Genomic DNA, 20,622 nt, shown 5'->3' with positions numbered 1-20,622 from the left:
ATATTCTGGTGGTGAGACGCATTCATTTTTCGTGAGGACATCGACAAGACAACATCGTTGCTGACGGTGCTGGACAGCGAAGGATCGAGATCTGCCCTGAAACGCAAGCAGTTCGTTTGAAACTGTGAGGGAGCACAGAGAAACCGATCCTTCAGGAGAAGAGAAGGTGACCATCGAAGCAGCCGCTACACACACACATACACGCACGGAATCCTTTCCGTTTGGATGACATTCACCATCGAGAAAGATCCGGAAAATAATCTGCCAGTTCCTCTGGGAATTTAAAAATACATTCATGTGAAATAGTTTATTTGAATGTTTTCTACCCATGTAACACTGTGACCAAATATGTTTCAAGTTAGTGCTATTAACAGATGGTTATCGAATTAGCATTAACCACTGGTGGGCTTCCAGTATCGAGGAAAATGTGGAAATATCTAATCGTTGCTGGAAAATAATCTGCCAGTTCCCCTTGGAATTGAAAATTACATTCAAGCGAAAGAGTTTATTTTAATGTTTTCTATCCATAAAATATCCATATAATACAGTTGGGTTTGTGATTTGTCAATCAAGTACAGTTAGCAGGAAAGCTTCTGAAGATTCTTCAGAACAAGGTTTTTCGTATCCTATATTGGATGCATAAAACCTTGTACCTCCAACGTAACGCTCTCGTTTTCGAAGTCCCCCAAATATTCATTTATTCATTCATTCAGAATGGATTTAGATTCAACTTCAAACAAATGATCTCTGATCAACGATAGTCCTACGTCACCCTTGCGGTTATACCATAGATATAACCCACTTCCTGTTTTCTACCAATGCTGCCGGTCGTTTTCTGAAGGTTTGTTTGCTGACGATTCGTTACGCTGCCGGTGTATGTGAATGTTTCTATATGAATTGGACGGGAGAATAATTGGTGTTACGTTACGTAACGTGATGTTGACGTTGTATGTGAATCGCACTTTATGTGACTACAATTTACTGGCGGTTGTCAACTGGAGTCACGTGTTTTCACCTTTTTGAATCATAAAGAGGTTATGTTACAATTCAAAGAGGTATGGATTTTCATGTATTATAAACATGTCTGTCTTGATGTCTAATTGAATGAATTGGTCTAGAAATGCAATAGCTTCAAGTGTATGTCTCATATGACCTTAGGTGATATCGATACAATGGATTCAGCAGACTAAAGCTTCATACTGCTGCTACCAATTTATTGCTATATTTAAATAATCATATATTTGTTTCTATTTTTCTGCAACTTATCCCCTAGTGCTGTGTAACTTGTAAAGTTCAACGAAACTATTCCAATAGTGCCAATATATGAAAAACTAACCTTTAACCAACTGTTTTGCCATTCACCAACATCATTAAACTTTTCTTCTCTACGTGCCCTCCAATAATAAGTGCAGTTCCAACTTGTTTTGTTTTCAACAGAATAAAGCCATTTCAATCGCGATCACAGTTTGCTGACTAAACCAATTCTAAATTGCTAAAAGTTAAAGTAGATTGCGATCTCCTTTTAGAATAAAAATCACTGCTCAACTACTGCTGGCTCCTCGAGAACTTGCCCAATAGCGACTTCGTAACCCTTCTCTGTACCGGATTCAACCGGACCGCACAGAACGGATCCATCGCAGTTATTGTGATCGCTGGTTTCATTAACATCAGTCTCGCTACTATTTTGGCGCGATCCTTGCTGCGTTTGCATCTTCGAGCGTTGTTTCTGCAGAACCCTCAGCTCGGTGGGTGTTAGCATTCCCCGCAGAATGGTATCGTACGAAACGGACAAACCCATGTTGGACATCTTCTGGAACAGTCGATAGCATTCGCGCTCCTTTGGCGTTTGTCCGTCGACCAGATCCTGTCCGGTGGTTGCGTCCGGTGATGATTTCGGAAGAGTTGAAGCTGCCGGGTTGGATTCCTTTTTCGTCTTTTCCTTCGACGAATCACCGTCTGCACCGGAATGATCCCCATCCTCGTCCGATTTGGTCTCCTCACTCGAACTGTGATTGTGCTATTGTAGTCAGCGGAAAAAAAAACATCAGTTGACATTGAATTACCTCTTTTTGATATCCTTCAGCTGAAATGCATTCAATGAATTGGCCAATTGTTGACTCCTTCTGATTCGATTGGCAAAAGGCTGCATTAAGGGTGGCTTACGATGACCGGGTGTATAGTAGTCTCGATTGAGTCCCGCTGTAGGTTTCAATTCGCTTTCCTGAAAGGATACTGCAAATTCACTTGATGAGGTAATATCAAACTTGTACACAAGACAAATAGCTGATTTTACCTGACTTTCCAGTTTTCTTCAACATTGGGCCGCGTGGTTTAAAGCCGGGCCCGATTATGGTGGAATAAGTAGTGGGCGAAGGGTCGTTTTCGGTGGGAACGGTGTCCTCCTTTTCCGAGTCGCTACCGCCCGAACTTAGCAGAGATACGAGTGTTTCAATGTCGCACGCGCCACCTATAACAGACCGTGATCGAGGGCCGGCGATCGTGTTCTTGCTGTTCGCTGTGTTGAGTTTGATCGCAGAAGCATCTTCGTTAGCATCCTCCTCATCGCACTCACCAATTTCGTCGCGTTCACTTTGGAAAAAAGATGAATTGTTTAAATCATTCGTTACTGCTTATCAATAGTGTCATACCGCAGAAGTTTTTTCTTGCGAATTTTCTTCTTGCTCTGTAGGAACTTTGAGTTGTCGTCTATCGGACGGATCGGTGCTGACATAGCCCGCACCAGTGGCGGGCGTTTCTCTGTAGCTTCGGAATGTTGACGACTGGCGTGAAACTGCGCTCTGCGTTGGGCTAGTGATGAGTTCCGACCATTGTTGGCTGTGGATGCGGATGAGGAAGAGCCTCCCTCGCTGGATAGTTGCGTAGACTTTGGTTTGCTTTCTCCTTCCGGGTGCTATAAATAGTGTGAACACAGAAACTTTGTAGAAAACTTTCCCTTTTTGACGGCTCAACAGTACACGAGAACTGCTAGAATTAGAATGAACCGTTCCGACCAGACGTGGAAAGCTTTTATCGAAGTTTTTGCAATAAAACCGACAAGATACCACCATCATTCTGTCGCAATAAACATATGGGTTAGCACCTTCAGATACACGTGTTTGATGCATGGAATGCATGAACGTTTTATCGTGATTCTATTTTGAGTTTTATGCGAGGAAAGTTGTTTGGTATTGATTCGCAATCGTACACCTGTAAAGTGCTATTTTGGTTTCCAACAAGGGAAATAGAGTAGTGTATTCTAATCTGAACAACGGAGACATCTAAGATTGAGTCTCATGTGGAGTTCTAATACGTGTACTCCAAAAAATTTATACCGAAAGTGTGTTTCAAAATTATCCTTTTCGTTTGGGTGGTTATATCCCATTCGCCCGAATACCATTCACCCGAAACATGCGTCAAATACCCGAATAGACAATTACCCGAACGTAACAAATACCCGAATGCGACATTTACCCGAATGCAACAGATACCCGAATGGAATGTTTACCGGAATAAAGAAGGAAAAATTCCGACAAATCAGATTATGAGTTTTGTCGAATCTCCTGTCACAAAGTAAAATGAGAAATTGTAATGAGGAAATTGGAAAAGGATGTTGAACACTTCGCTGTACCATTTTTAGAAATTAGAGTAGGCACAATTGACATACCGTCTTCTTTCCTTTCCGTATTGCTCTTTAAGGCCAAGAGATCATTCAGAAATGAGCATGGGTTGTGGAATATTCCGAAAATTAAGCAGGTAATTTTATTATAAAAAAATTAAATGAAAATGTGAAAAGGAATAGATGCGAAAAAAATGGTACTCACGTATTTACCATCGCAGCGCAGTTTTTAACCTGAATTTATCATTTCATGATGAAATTTATTCTGAAATCAATGTAATAGGGGCGAAGTCCCCATTTAACGAGGATAAGGGACCGAGACGGCACCAAGCCGCCGAGGTGACGTAATCCGAGTCGGCCGCCGATCCGCCTCTCGCAAACCTGTGTTCCACCGATTGCTCGGTTTGTTTGAAACATAGGTCCGACCGATCGCTAGCGAGCGTCGGATGGCATACGTTTACCTGGTGCATTACGTTTGCCCGGTTAATTATGCATGTCATAATTAATAATATTTTATTGCGAAAAAATAAATTCATAATCAAAATTGCACTTCAGTATTATACGTACACACGTATCTAAAATTGTCAGCTTTCTTTTAACACGTTCACTGCCACGTCAGTCATCGGTGACCAAGCTTTCCGTTCAGGCCGCGTCGGTCACTGGTGATTGACAGTATAAATTATGATGAAAAAGGCAGAAATTTATTATGTTTTTCGTAAAAAATTTACTGATTTCAAGCAGAAATACCTTCTTACGATAAGAAACGATGGCTTTAATACGTTCAAAAATTTCTGTCGAGTAAATTCTGATTTTCCAGTATTGCGCTTCGCATTGCTGTACTACGATATCAGCGCGTTGCATGACGGGAAAGTCGCTATAAAACCGCGTGGCACTCAACGTGTTTAGTAAACGGGCTGCGTCATCCATATGAATGGATAAACTTCATACTACGTTATAAAACTGCATTATTAAACTTTTCATTGTTTTGAAAAGGATTTTATTCAACACCACTATTTCTCAACTTGCACTACCCACGAAAAATACTTTTTGAATGGCAATGAACATACGAGATAAATATGATCTCTGATATGAATCTGATCAGAAATAAATATACAAATACTTCCTAATTCTTTCGGGTAAGTGTGCATTCGGGTAGATGTTACATTCGGGTAATTGTTATATTTGGTAATTGTTACATTCGGGTGGTTGTTGCATTCGGGTAAATGTCGCATTCGGGTAAGTGTCAGTTCGGGTAGATGTTACATTCGGGTAGCTGTCGCATTCGGGTATTTGTTATATTCGAGTGAGTGGAAATCGGGTGCATGTCTTTCGGTTGAGTGGGTTTCGGGTAAATGTGACACAATCGTTTGGGCATGGGCAAAGCAAAACGTTTGGACGACGTCGAGAGTGATCAAATCCAGGGGTGACATTGCGCATTTCGAAACGAGTAACTCGTTTCGAGATAATTCAAACTCGAATCGAATTGATGTTAGTATTATGTATCTTTTTCGAGTTATTATTTCCAGTGTACTAGATTTCAAGCAAAATTTGTCTCGAAGAGAAATGTCAAATTTTTGGGTTTGTAAACAATGGTAGATGCACCGTTGGTAGATGTTTGCGCGCACAGCCAGTCTTGGTAATGGTTACCATTGTATCACTAATTATGGAGACGTATGTGCTGTGTCATTAATGAACATCATAACATGAACAGTCAAAGTACCGTCGACCTAAAAATGTCATATGACATTTCGGTTTTTTTTCCGTCTTATTGATTAGCTGTTCATCGTCCCGTATTTAAACAACAGTGTTCACGGGGAACGTTCACCGCTTGAAACGTTCATTCAACACATTCGCACTTGAAAGGGAATAGTTTGTCGGTTGCTTTGATCTAAACAATATATATAATAACTATATTTCATCCATCGTGTATGGATGTATAAGTGAGAAGGTAGATGTATGTGTGCAGCTACGCTTGAATGCAGAATAAAGAGAGAAGAAGAATGCATACCAACTGCAGTTTTAATGTCAAATGACATTAAAACTACAGTCAAAGTAGCCGGAATTAAAGGATGGTTATGGGCACGAATGGTAGAATGGAAATAGCATATTTTCACCGCTCTTCTGGGTACGTTCGCCAGAAAGAGAGAATATAAAAACGTTCAATTGATTGTCGTGTTTGCGGCTGTGCGTTTATTTCAGAGGTGACTGTTGGAACCGAGCAATGCTTTCTTGGTCACATTCGCAATACATATTTAGATGTGACTCTCGCGCAAGAGCAGTATGTGATGGTTGAGAGAAATGTCGACCGTTTACAACACTGCGCACAGCGAAAGATGGAAAGGGCAATAACTTGCATCCTAAGTGATGCATACATTAAATTGTTTACAAGACGCAAACTAAATGTTGCGCTTCGTCCTACCTAAGCGCCTATTTCCCATTTGGGTTTTATGATAAGCAATAACTGAAGGATCACAAGTATTTTGGAACTTAATCTATACAATGAAAGCAAATACTTGTGTTTGCCTTGCTCTTACTCATTTTCTCCCTTCGCTCAGCTGGGGTCCTGTTTAAATATAATGTTAAGTTTTGTTTATTTACAACAAAGTCTTATTTGTCCGCGACAGGCAGTATATCAGACTTAGAAACATTTCAAAATATTTCGGATTCAACTGTGTTCCAAATAACTTTCAGACGCACTGCTACTCCTGCAGCTTTTAAATTAGAGGCCGTTTCGAATCTTCTGGCTTCTGGTCGTACCAAATTAATGTAACGAAGGAGAAAACTTTTTACTTGGTGTGGCTCAACCAACAGTTTCAACAGTGTTCAGTGAAATGATGTCACTTCTGGAAAGAAGCTTATGCGAAAAATGGATCGAATTGGATACAACATCGTTTAATGAAACAAAGCAATATTTCTTCGACAAATTCAAGATACCCGGTGTATTGATGGTAGGATTGGGCGATCTCGAATCGATTCTTAGAAGATCGATCTTTTCCATTCCGATTTCCGATTTTTTGGATTGAACTTTCGTACTCGAGAAAATCGAGATAATCGATTTTTTTTTTGCTTTCGGAGTAGAGATGGGCAAAACAGTTCACTTTGATGAACGGTTCACTCACTAACCGTTCATCTACGTGAATCAGTTCTTTCGAACCGTTCTTTCGTTCAGCGGTATTAAGAACAACATAGAATGTTGGCTGGAACCCAACATCAATAGACAGCTATTAATTGATATCGTTGGATTGGATAGTGTGCGTATGGTATTTATGTAATAATTTGATCCGCACAAAATATGTGCAATTTTTCATATTCTCTTTTTGGACAACACACTGGTTCCATGTAAGATTACATATTTCATAATGTTCATTCAGGGAAAAAAATCAACAGCGATTTTCACTAACAATCAATCATACAAACAATCACAATAACACGTACACGCAATAGGCCAATCAATGAATTGAAAGCCACGAAAAAACTTTTTTCTCAACATGCCCTCACTATAAAATTTTATGTTTACCTAATCCATGAATCGCCCCAGCTTCGCCCAGAATTTTTTCTGATAATCACGAAATATATGAATGTTAGGCGGAATTGAAAGAATACATGTAATTGAAAATATATATTTTTGCTTTTAAAACTACGAAAATCTAATTTAATTTTTAACACAAAATTGAGTATACATTAACAAAATAAACCCTGCGTTAGATGCATTTTGCTCATCATGACAATATCGTTTTATTTTCCTTACAAGCGTTCTCGTTATATTTGTTCATTCCATCCAGCGCAAATCAGTTCAGCTGCACTAGTTCATTCGCAAACAGTTCGCCCGCAAACAGTTCGTTCACAAGCAGTTCACTCTCCATCAGTTCACTCTCAAACAGTTCACTCGCAAACCGTTCTTTCGGAATCAGTTCGTTCACAAACCGTTCGCTCGCAATCAGTTCGTGGGGAGAACTACCGTTCTTTGAAAAAGAACGACCGTTCGTTCACTCTTTTCGGCGAACTAGTTCGTTCGTACCGTTCGTGAACGGTTTGCCCATCTCTATTTCGGAGTTCGGGTTGAGCTGCGGTGAGAGATGGTCGAGTGTGCTGCTCGCTGTGTCAGTTATTGTGCTCTTCGGGGCTTGGAACAAATCGTTTGTTCTTGGAAAAGTTTGATACACGGTGAATCTAAATCGAGTGCAGTTTACAGCATAAAACCCGATTTGTCAAGAGGATCCAGGCTGAGCATCGGTTTGCTGGAAATATTTCAGTTTCGTGCAAATATTTTTTTCATTACCGACGTACAATTCTACGTTCATTCGTGTTCGTGCTGTTAGAAAAGTACATGTGTATTAGCGATCTAATGTGTTACATCGAAGCGGAGTAAGGGCAGAAAAAAATTCGGCCCGTTTTGGGGATATACATCAAGCCGTTTCAGTGTTTTAATTGAGCAGTGATATTATCACTTTGATTGTGGACACCGCAACTCGGATAACAACAGGAAGATTAAGCTAAGTTATTGCATGCAAAATTCATTTTCTTTCTTTCTTTTCTCTCCCTCCCTCTACTCCTCTCCCGAAGTGTGTAGTGTAGTGTGCAGTTTGACTCTCCATATTACTCTGCCACAGCGGTTGGTTCCATGACATGGTGGTGGTTGCATGGCTGTGTAAATGTGTGCGAATCGTGCGTGGCTATGTGTGTATGGCATGGGGTACAATAGAGTTTTTCCCTCGTGGAGGCTTCGAATAGTGAACACGAAATTTTCAATGTCATCAGATGTTCTAAATTTAAATTTTTATGTGCTTCGTGAAGACATTTTTATGATACGTACTCTGTATCAAATGTCCTATTTCGCTGTTACGTATACGATCTTTCGGTGCATTGTATACAGGAATTCAAGAGGGTTCGTTTATTTGTGTATGTGGATTTCGAGAAATACTCAAATCGCTGTGTACGAGAGGCATCAAAATGGTTGAATCGTTTGTTTGTTGCTATCGTTTTTGTTCGCGATGTATTTCAAATACAGGTCGGGCTCGATTATATATAGGCTCGATTATTTATGATTCGATTATATCCAATTCTGGACTCAATTATATACAGTTCGATTTTTTTTTTAATTTTTAATTGGCTATTATGAGTACAAAGGAGTAAAAAACGTGATTTTTGAAGATTTGATTTAATTTTCACCAGCAATTATTTATAACGATAGTGCAGCGAAATTTAGAAAAGATAGAAGTTGGGTGTTAAAGTTCAAATTGCGCATTTTTAATTTGGAGCCAGTTTGAGGTAAATAAAGTCCGAAATAAACAAAAAGTTCTATAACTCTGTCTTAGTTGAAATTTGACCATATGAGTAGAAGGATTTTTCTCATAAAATATGGTCGCCTAGCACCTCCTGAAAGAATCTGGATAAATTTATTTATTTCATGTCTGAAGGGTGTTTTCCGGTTTCGAGGAATGAATCATGATGAATCAAAAATTAAATTCTTCTTTTATATACTAGAAACGAAAATATATGTTTGTGAAAAACAAATAATAATTGTTTTTTGACTCGATTATATACAAAGAAAATAAATCAGAAACTGTATATTATCGAATCCGATCTGTACTCTGAATATAGTAACAGTATCTATATGTGTGTTTGCAATTATAATCGCTCTGATGGTAAGATAAGCATTTTTTTAAGCATTCATTTCATGCATGAAAATATTTCAATAAATAGATAAATACTTTTTGATTGAATTTATTTTGATTTGATTTGTTGATTTGTGATTAAGTTTTTTTTGGTTCTGTATGTTTTAAGTGCACCAAAAAGCAAATTTCATGTATAATATTTCCGACTTTTAGACTTTTAAATAAGGTGTTATTGAGTGTGTTGTGAATGAGAGATATCATACAGCGCGGAACGATTTTGGATGCGATTTGAAACTAGTGGCAGAGGTTCGATGAAATGATCGTTCGCGTCGGTTTTCATACCGCTTGGTGGAGTTTGTTTGTGTATTTTTGCATCACCCGTAAGTATTGTTGTTGTTAGTAGACATTGCCAAGCATAGATTGGATTGATTACTGTAGAGTGGTGTTGAAATATTCCAAGAGTTCAGAAAGTCAGGTGTTAGAATATTCCAAAAGCTACAAAGCATACGATGTGATAGTCCACGAAATATATAATAGATTCGTTTTATTATAGATAGGTTTCCAAGTGATCTTAGGTTTCTCATGCATAACCTCCGTCGTTGGATGTCAAAATATGTGGAAAATAGAAAGTTCTCGAACTAATCAGGCACGATATGTATTGTAGATATTTCTTATTGTAGAGGGGTTTCTTGGTGACCTTCTCAGGTTTCTCATAGATAACCTCTGTTGTCGGGTGTCGAAATCATATATAATCATATATAATCGCATCATATTCTTTGTTATAATATTCTAGAAAATATAGAATCGTACGTCCGGCATTGTATTACCTTCGATTTTTGAGATTTCGTTTCGTCGAGCAGTTTAGAGTTAGCGTTTACAGAATCACATCACTTACCACAGTGAATCCTGAGTTTTAACCTATCCCACTAACAAATATTCCTTCCGCTATAGAGGCGACCCTTCTGGCTTTCGGGCGGCGAATATCATACTAACATTCCTTCCCTTTCCCCGGTGACTGTAAGGACGTGGCCGGCGTCGTTATTGACCATTTAAAGCTCGAATCACCGAAAATTACACAACGAGAATGATTTGCTAGTCCCAAGCGTCATTCTGTGTGTTCTTTGTTCAATTTGGTTGGTTCGAGTCAATCACGGAGAGCAACTACGAATTGTACAGTCTACCCAAGCTCAAGCTCAAAATCGATTTTTTTACTTTCGATCTTTTCGACCTTTTTGTAGATTTATTTTGCAGTATACATCGATGTTTTATCTCACCAAAAGCCACCTAACTTTTTTTCTAAACATAATGTCAACATTTGGATCACTTCTTCTACGATTTACTTCTGTATAAACGCTGACAGAGGCAGAACTAGCGGCAGCGACTAAGGGGATGAACTGTAACCGGTTGCGGATAGGATCACTGAACCTGATGTTGACATCAATTACAAGCGAAAGGTTTTTTTCTAGAACTGGCGCCAAAAACAAGAATCGTCTTCGACTGAATGACAGATGTATGGCACGATTGTCTTTTATAAGATCATTGTCAGCTGTTCAATTTCTAAGAATGCTTTTTTCAATTAATTTATTTAATAAAACGACTACCTGACGGCACAAGGTGAATGCCCTGTGGCTGTGATCTTCATGCTGAGAAACAAAACAAAATGCTTCTGATGTTTGAAAAGAAAAATGAATTTTGTATTCCCTGTTTAAAGAAAAGACGGCATTCATATTCATAACAAATTCCCTGTTTAAAGAAAAGACGGCCTTCGACGTATCAAATTAAAGCCAATTAGCTGATCTTTCTTGGAAAAATACCGGAGTTGCACAAAATTTTAATTTTGGTTGTTTTTTATAGTTTTCATGGTCTCGAGACAAAAGGCGCTATATATTTTTTTTGAAAGCTGAGAATTTTTTACATAACATATATCGAAACAATAGAGTTTTTTTTTGTTTTTAAGTTATGATTTTTCAAAGTTTACCTAATTATTTAGTAATCATTCATTGTATTTATTACTTATAGTTTTCATGGTCTCGGGACCAAGGGCGCTATATTTTTTATATTTTTTCTTGAAAGCTGAGTTTTTTTCATATAACATATCCAAAAATCAGAGAGGTGTTTTTTTCTAGTTTTCGAGTTATGAGCAATGAAAAACATTTTTCAGGTAAAGGCAAGAAATGTAGAGACGACTAGTGGGTAGGAATTAAAATTGTATAAAGACCGGAGAAATGACGAACTTGAAATACCGACCGCAGTAAAAAAAGTTGTTTTTCTCAAACTAAAACACGCAGCTGAAGCCAAGAGGTTTTGAACTTTTATCAAGTTGTAGTTCTATTCCCTTTTGCCTCCAATTCCTGTTCTCAGAGCCACACGCTCTGTTCATCTAGATATATCCTGTACAGCCAGTATTTTATAAAAGATGAAAGGGAAGTGTTCGTGGTGTGGTTTGTGGTTTAAAAAGATGTTCATCAGAGAACTTACTCATGTTCTTCAAGATCATGCAGTGAAGAAAAAAGTGAAATTAGATGACAGAATTTCCAACATTTGCAGAAATTGCCACTGGAAACTGTATAAGTACACAAAATATAATTTTTGTTTCATCCTGTTATTATGGTCCATTACCTGTTCTAGCACTTGATATGAAAACAGCGAACAAAATAGTTGAAAAAATTACAAAAACTGAAAACTTAACGATGCTTGTCTTTTACGGAATTTGCTAACGCAAACATTCTACCATTGGTTTTGCCCGTCACTTTCTTTGCAAATGCTTAATATTATTAATTATAGGCTGTAAATGATGTGGAAATTTATTTCGGAATATTTTTTTGAGATCTCACGTATCAGTAGCCTATAACCCAAAGAATGTCAAGGCTCTCATTATTTAACTATTGATAACATTAATGTTCAGTAAATTTAACTTTAAAATTAAGTGTTCGTAATTTGAATCATGCCAAGAAACCTGATTCAAATTCCGAACAGTACTTCAATACTAATTTTAATGAATATTTCTGCATAAAATATAATTTTTTCATCCATTTATTGTAGATTCTCACCTTTTCTAGCGCTTAAGGAGCTGTCCACATACCACGTGCACAGAAAAAGCACGTTTTTAAACTCCCCCCTCCCCTCTCCGTGAACAAGCGTGGACATTTTCATACCCCTCCCCCTGTTGTCCACGTGGACATTTCTCTTGGTTATATTAGAAAAAATTAGGAAATAACTTAATTGCGCATGAATTAAATTTTAATTCCATTTAAGTTTATTTTCTTTCAAATTTTACTTGTTGAACCCTGCCACGTTTGCCGTGGCTCATTGGTGTTTTATGGCAGAAAAATTAATAGTAAAACAAAGAAAATATTCCATATGAGTTTAACTTTGAACTACTTGTATGTTGTTTGTTCTTTGTTTTTAAAAGGCTTTAAACTTTGCAGTTCATTCGCCTCTAATTTAAATACTTGTAATACTTTGTTTTTCTATTATCTTCGAAAATATAAAGGCTATCTGGTTTGTCAACACGGAAACGCGCAATATTCAGTTGAACAATCCGCATCCGAATATAAATTACAAAATTCCAATCACTATCAGACACAATTTAAGTCACTAAAATCACTATCAGACACAATTTAAGCTCACGATTTTTGAACACATGCAAAGAATTTTGTTGCTGTCACATAAATGCTCGGAAGTTGTGTTATAATATGAGCTCCATCAGAGCTCGAGTTTTTGAAGCGCACAAAAACGAATAGAACGATTTTATATACATAGACTCTTTTTCTATCATTTAAAAAGAATTTCAAAAAAAGAAAAAATGAAGTAGGAAGCATGTACTGATATCTATAGATCCTCACTTGACAAAGGATGAGGAGTAAAAGGTCGAAATTTTTCAGAGATTTCGGAACGCCTGTATCTTCGATATAAACGATGACATTAAGATAAAAAATTTCTAGTGTGTGATGTGTATAAAGGGTGTGTCACATCAAATTGCATCACGGAAAAAACGCTGTAGAAATTCGCCAGTAGACCGATCCTTTTGAAAATTTTAGACAGTAAAATAAAAACTATTAAACAACTTTTGGCATTTTCTTGTTATTCATACTTCGAGCCCAAGCCCGTATGCTCGCACCTTCCTATTTACCCCGTCCATAAGGTTCTGTACAACGTCAGGTTGTAGTTTTTTTTGAACAGAAATCCATTTTCTCTTGAAGTCCGCCTCCGATTTGACAACTTTTGGGTTCTTCCGGAGGGCCTGCTTCATAATCGCCCAATATTTCTCTATTGGGTGAAGCTCCGGCGCGTTGGGCGGGTTCATTTTCTTTGGCACGAAGGTGACCCCGTTGGCTTCGTACCACTCCAACACGTCCTTTGAATAGTGGCACGAAGCGAGATCCGGCCAGAAGATGGTCGGGCCCTCGTGCTGCTTCAATAGTGGTAGTAAGCGCTTCTGTAGGCACTCCTTAAGGTAAACCTGCCCGTTTACCGTGCCGGTCATCACGAAGGGGGCGCTCCGCTTTCCGCAAGAGCAGATCGCTTGCCACACCATGTACTTTTTGGCAAACTTGGATAGTTTCTGCTTGCGAATCTCCTCCGGAACGCTGAATTTGTCCTTTGCGGAGAAGAACAACAGGCCCGACAACTGACGAAAGTCCGCTTTGACGTAGTTTTCGTCGTCCATTACCAGGCAATGCGGCTTCGTCAGCATTTCGGTGTACAGCTTCCGGGCTCGCGTCTTCCCCACCATGTTTTGCCTTTCGTCGCGGTTAGGAGCCTTCTGAACCTTGTATGTACGCAGGCCCTCCCGCTGCTTGGTCCGCTGGACGAATGAACTTGACAAATTCAGCTTATTGGCGACATCCCGGACCGAACTTCTCGGATCACTTCTAAACTGCTTAACTACGCGCTTGTGATCTTTTTCACTAACGGAGCATCCATTTTTGCCGTTCTTCACCTTCCGGTCGATGGTTAGGTTCTCGAAGTATCGTTTTAGTACTCTGCTGACCGTGGATTGGACGATTCCCAGCATCTTACCGATGTCCCGATGTGACAACTCCGGATTCTCGAAATGAGTGCACAGGATTAATTCACGACGCTCTTTTTCGTTCGACGACATTTTTCCAAAATTACGAAAAATTGACAGTGAAGCATGGCCAACGTGATCTATACACTCTTATCTGATTATAAGCGAAAGCTGAAGATATAATTCTTAAAAATTAAATTTCTACAGCGTTTTTTCCGTGATGCAATTTGATGTGACACACCCTTTATGTGTTGTAGATAAAATACTTTGCAAGAAAGATAAAGCGTTTATAGTTTGTTTTCAAAGTTTCTCTAGATATTGAGAATATATGCTTAAAAGCAATCCGATCAACATGATTATTCCGCGTCCATTTGATTCATAGAGAGTGTCAGTAGAACTATTTACTACAGAGGTATTCTCTATCCAATGAAAAATTATCCTTCGATTTCGAATTAAGAATATTTCATGAAATAATGAACGCACAGAAAATCGATGGTCAAATCTACTCATCGCAATCTTGGAAATATTTAATACATGGTCCAGTTGATGCTTTGACGAATGCATTATTTTATAAAAGAGTTACAGCATTTCAAAGATTACTCAAAACATTTTCGACATTTCGCCACAGGAAATGTCTGTTCATTCACACGATCAATTCACATTTATTCATCAGCGCATTAGAAACCTTTTCCGCAATAGTTTCAAAGGGTACTAATACCTTATTAAAAATATTTTCAATATCTATATATATTTTTTTATTTTTCAACTGCTTATTGACCATCCTGCATTGAGTGTCTAAATAGCTTCCAAAATACCCGTGGGGAAACAACATCAGAAAACTCACAACTGAATAATTTTTTACTAATCTTGCACGATAAGTTATTTGTATTGCTGTTTAGTTTTCCTCCACTTAAATCCTTATCAAAACGTCACAGTTTACCAGAGAGCAAATCAACGCCAAATAAATCCTCCGCTGCCTTGATCCTCCCCATTTTATTGAAATTTTGTTCATTTTTTCCAAAAATGGCCCTGAAGCCTGTTGCCCGATTGAAACATTTTTTTGAGAAATTCATTAACCTTCTATTATTTTTTTTTAATAAATGTTCAAACTATTGAGAAAACTTTCTCATAAATTGAATAAAATATCGAAAACTATTATATCTGTTTAAAATAATATTATTATATATAGGATATTAGGTAGCTGATCCGAAACATTTTAAAAGATAGGGGATCATAAAAAATCTTCCAGGCTGATGATCAAATCTTAACTACGAAAGAATTCCTTGAAACTTTTCCTTGAGACCGGTTTTGGCCTTGGAATGACTGAACTAAAAATTCAGAAAGTGCGCACGATGCTCTCTTTTGAGGAAAATTTGCATAAAATTATGTTGTAAACACATTTAAATTAGTGGAAGATAACAAGAAGGACAATAGTGTGGTGTCGAGGAAGGAACTGTAGAGTGGTTGGAGAGCTTCCAGTTTATCATGCATTTTTGGAAAATTAATTAACAACACGAAATTTGAAGTTGGTTCCTTACATTTAAAAGTTGATTCTGGGTTCTATTGATTTGAAAGTTTTACAATTGCATTCTATGCAAAATTTTCTTATCTTTCAAATGAACAGTATAATTATTCTATGGAGCGTACTCTCTAAATTAGAGTCAGTTCAAGACATAAAATTAGACTTAACAAAAATTCAACAATGTCCTAGTTGAGAATTGACTACATGCGTAGGATTTTTTTCATCAAATATGATCCTCTATCACCTCCTGAAATATTCTATAATTTATCAAACACTGGCTAAATTGTTTTAAGTTGACGACTAGTGATGCATAGACAATCTCTTGCAAATGTAAATATTTATTCCTAGAAATTAATGAAATGAAAATACTTCGGAAAAATGATTTTATACGCAATTCTGTATGAAAAACTATACAGACGTTATTATCATAGATTGTTCTCGAGATATAACAAAACGTATAGAAAATTATATTTGATTTAAATCATTTACGCATATCATGGAATCTCAACCATTATGGAATCGTTTAATTTTTATAGTTTTGGCTATGAGAGCTATGAATACCCCGTAACTATCATTCACAATTTACGTGAGATATTTTTATAATACAGATTTCACTGAAGAAGATCCATGATATGAGAGGAAATATATGAACGTTTGACTGGGCAGCACTCTCAGGCTTCTCAATCCGTTTATTGATAAATACGGAGAGAAAATTCTTCCTGTCCACGTGGACTCAGTCTCCCCCCTCTCCGTGGACAAGAGTGGACATTTTCTTACCCCCTACCCCCCCTAAAGTTGTACACGAGGTAGAGACTTTCAACTCATTTGGCTGGTTCGTCACTTTTAATTCCATTTTTGGAAGAATTTCGGGAATGAGAATTGAACTCGTGACCTTTAACGTGAGAGGCATGGATGTTACCACTACGCCAGATCGCCTTCACAGTCACTTTTTTGCAAATGTTTAATATTTCAAATTATACGCTCTATCAATGCATGTAAATGATGTTAAACTGTAGCTTATACCTCAAAGAATGTCAGGGCTTTCATTATTCAATTATTTATAACATTAAAGTGTAGTAAATTTACATTTAAAAATGAAGTGTTCGGAATTTGAGACTGTTCGGTACACAAAACGGTAAAATAATGATGCGCAATAGATCCGTTCGAACTATAGGGCCTTTTGAATTTTCCTTATTGTTGGCGTCTGAATTAACCCTTTATAGATAGAGCCGCTAGACAGCCGAGTTCGTATTGGAGCGTGCAGTAAATAAAATATTTAGGGGAACCCGGGGCAAGAGTGCCTCCTTAAGCTAACGGGTGTTAAATAAAAAATGAGAATTTTTTCAATACCTTTCAGTAACTCAAATGAAGAGCGTAAAATTTTCTTTCTCCAAGAAAATTGCTTTTTGGGCTCCCTAGAAACAGTAGGCGTGTTTGGTATTGCTAGTTTGAATTTAGTCAAAGCAAAGATGGCGTCGAGACAGCACGTGCTTCGCGAACGCATTGTACGGTTCTACGAAACGCATTTCCAGCAAGGAAAAAAGTTCACGGTGGCACATTTTAAGGAAGAAAATGTACCTGTCAGTACGGTATATCGTATCCTGGGTTCCCTGAACGTAGAGCAGAAGGTCGGAAGTGGTCGTCCGGTGACGATAATGACGAAGCAGAGGAAGACATCGTTAAAGAAGCTGTTTGACAACAAGGACGCAACCAGCCTACGTGACGCCGGTCGGAAATATGGCTTGATCCATCGGACCCTCGAGATGGAAGGAAGAAGACGAGGTCGCCGGATTACACGGAGGAGCAGATTGAGACAGTTAAATCACAGTGTCGGTGGATGACTAAAAAATACCGCGGTACGTCTTTCGTTCTGGACGACGAAAGCTATTTTCCGTTGTCCAAAACGCATATTCCAGGAAATGATAATCACTACTCCAGCGACAAGTCATCCACACCGCCTGAAGTGAAATACAAGTTCAAGCACAAGTTTGAAAAAAAGGTTATGTTGTATATCGCCATTTCCGACCGGGGCATTTCAAAGCCTTGGTTTAAGCCGAGCGGTCTGGCATCAACCAACAAATCTATCGAGAGGAGTGCCTCGATAAAATCCTGCTGCCGTACCTGAACGAGAATCACGCGGATGGGAAGTACGTCTTCTGGCCGGACAAGGCGTCTTCCCATTACGCCAAGAAGACGCTGGCGTATCTTGAGGAGAAAAGGATACCGTTCGTGCCGAAAGATCGTAACCCAACAAACTTGCCCCAGTGCCGCCGAATAGAGGATTTCTTTGGCTCACTCAGTGCCCTAGTGTATAAAAACAATTGGAGGGCCAAGGGCACGAAGAAACTGACTACAAGAATACGGAATTGTATCCGGAAAATGGACGTAAGTGCCGTACAACGTCCTTGTGAGAGCATCGCGACAAAGTTGCGTCGAACAGCAGACCACGGCCCTTACTCAAACATTCACTGACATTTTTTTGAAGAAAATACATTATGTTATTAATAAAAAATACTTAAATCGATGAAAAAACAAATTTTTTTTATATGATTGAAAAAATTCTAATTTTTTATTTAACACCCGTTAATACGTTTTTTTGAATGATCTTCTGTTAAATTTTTTCCTTTTTTTTTGCTGGTTTGTTCATTTATACTCCTATTTAGGTGTAGCTATGCATCAAATTGTTCAAAAGTTATGTTTTCTATGAAAATGTTTCATTTACAAAAATGATGTTTTTGGCTTGTATTTTTCCAGTTCGGGGCAAGAGTGCCAGCTCGGCGGGGCAAGAATGCCAATCTTATAAAAAATATAATTTTTTATGAAAAAGCACTGTGAAATTCACGGTGGTTCCAAAGAACGCAAAGTTCTGGTGGCGTTCACAAAAACCGGCAAGCCAATCTTCTCCGGGGAACTTGGATGTTTTGTCGAAAGAGTGATCTAAATTATTTCACTCTGCGATTTTATACTCTAGGTTCGGGATGTCGTGTGTTGTCAGCCCATAAAATAACTTCTGCATATTAAGGATGTGACTCACAAGTTACTCCTCCTATTGTTTAGAAAACACAGTTTTAAAACGGCCTACCTTCTGCACATATTTGGCCAATGTTCTTCTGGGTAACATATATTCCTCCGCAGCTCGTCTCCATGATTTACAGAATGTACGGCAACAACCATAGTCCATCTGCCACTGGTTTCGGAACGAAATCCGTTCATATTTACAAACCATGACCACAACAAACACAACCACGATTATACTATTTGCGTTTGACAGATTGAATTCGAGGTTACGACTATGGCATTTTTACCCCGGTAATAATGGCTCCTTTTGCCCCGGAAGTTGAGAGATAACAATTTTATTTTTTATTGAAATAAATGCGTACGATTTAAATTAGTTCATACAGTAAGTTGAAGAAAAATGATTATTCTATTTGTATTTATTGGTGGAGTCATGCAAACATATAGAAGCTAAGGTTATTTCGTTAATTTGCGTCTGTGCGTTCTTATATAGATTGCAGTTGTAAGAAGCTCAGTTAGTATTTATCTGTTTTCCAATAAAACATATTTAAGGTTCTGGTTGATAATATGTGAGATATATGCAGTATCTGTATAAAACAAAGTTCTGTAGTTAAATAATTGTAAAAGATGGAAATAGGCAAAATAATCAGATGGGCACTCTTGCCCCGGGTTCCCCTAGGTCGCACATTTGCGTTATAAAAACTGGAGCTCCATTCAAATAACTTTTCCATAATACCAACAATTTCTCAGTCTCTAATTTTATTGAGAGGCAACTTGAGATCTCAGACATGCGAGAGTTGGGTGGCTGAGTGTCGACAGGCATTTGCATCGGTAAAAAGGCTTAGGCAGCTGTTAAATAGATAGGTTACACCCCTCGTAAAGATATCTAGATCAATAGATCAACTAATTATAGCTTGAGTTTATAGTGCTTTCTTGAAAGGAATTTGTTTTTCCGGTCTAGAATTATAAAAGCGATTGTTCTCCGAAGATATGGCCCTTTGCCCAGATAGACGTTGAGCAATGAATAAATAGATTGGTTAAATGTACCAAGTAACATTTATCAGTGGCGACGAGAAAATAGCAAAAAAAGTTTTGCGGGAAACGCGTGTAAGTGAATCATCGAATCATCGTCATCGCTACAGATGCCGCCGAAAGAGGAACAGGCAGCTATGGCTACTGGGTCGCAGATCGCGAAACAAGAAATAGTCAGTGGAACGAGGCTGATCGGAACTTTGGAAAACTTTGTTCCAAGTGCAGACTTCGACGACTATTTGGAGAGAGCAGAAAACTTCTTCGAATTGAATGAAATCAAGGACAACACGTTCAAACGGAAGCTGATTGTCCATTTCATCGGATTGCCAGCCTTGAAAAAGCTTCAGCAGTTGCTGTATCCCCAAACACATAAGGATGTTTCGTACGAGACGGTGATAGAGAAGCTGAAATCATACTTCAGTCCCAAGAAAAACCGGATCGCTCAATCAGTGGAGTTCTTCAAACGGAACCAGAACAGCTTCGAAAAGGTAGCAGATTTCGCTGTTGAATTACAAGCTCTCTCAAAGCACTGTGTTTTCGGAGAGTTCCTCGACAAGACGCTCAGAGACAAGTTCATAGCAGGCCTTTGGAATGCCAAAATCCAAGGAGAGCTAATGACAAGCGCGGACGACACCACATTCGACCAAGCAGTATCCAAAGCCAAGAATCTGGAGCAAATCGAGGAGGACCAGATGAAGATGAAAAGGAAGCAGGAGTACAACAACCGGATCAATGCGGGACAGTACATGAAACGAGGTCGTTCGAAGACACGTGGCCACGAAGATGGCAAGCGCAGCCAGCAAGGGAGCCA

General features: G+C 38.4%; 1 protein-coding gene across 4 annotated transcripts in view; it reads right to left on the bottom strand.

Moving 5' to 3' along the window:
• Positions 1–1,198: 1,198 nt before the first annotated feature.
• LOC129768927 (uncharacterized) overlaps positions 1,199–20,622 on the bottom strand; it is an 89,007-nt gene continuing 69,583 nt past the window's right edge. For all 4 annotated transcript variants that reach the window (XM_055770875.1, XM_055770873.1, XM_055770874.1 and 1 more), the window contains 4 exons: positions 2,649–2,911; positions 2,294–2,589; positions 2,064–2,232; positions 1,199–2,006 (listed from right to left, as the gene is read on the bottom strand). In XM_055770875.1, coding sequence (XP_055626850.1) covers positions 1,535–2,006; positions 2,064–2,232; positions 2,294–2,589; positions 2,649–2,911 — 1,200 coding nt within the window. In that variant the 3' untranslated portion in view covers positions 1,199–1,534. The remainder of the gene's footprint in view (positions 2,007–2,063; positions 2,233–2,293; positions 2,590–2,648; positions 2,912–20,622) is intronic.

Source organism: Toxorhynchites rutilus, chromosome 2 (genome assembly GCF_029784135.1).
Source record: "Toxorhynchites rutilus septentrionalis strain SRP chromosome 2, ASM2978413v1, whole genome shotgun sequence".
NCBI lineage: Eukaryota > Metazoa > Arthropoda > Insecta > Diptera > Culicidae > Toxorhynchites > Toxorhynchites rutilus.
This window is presented reverse-complemented; position numbering and strand designations above follow the sequence as displayed.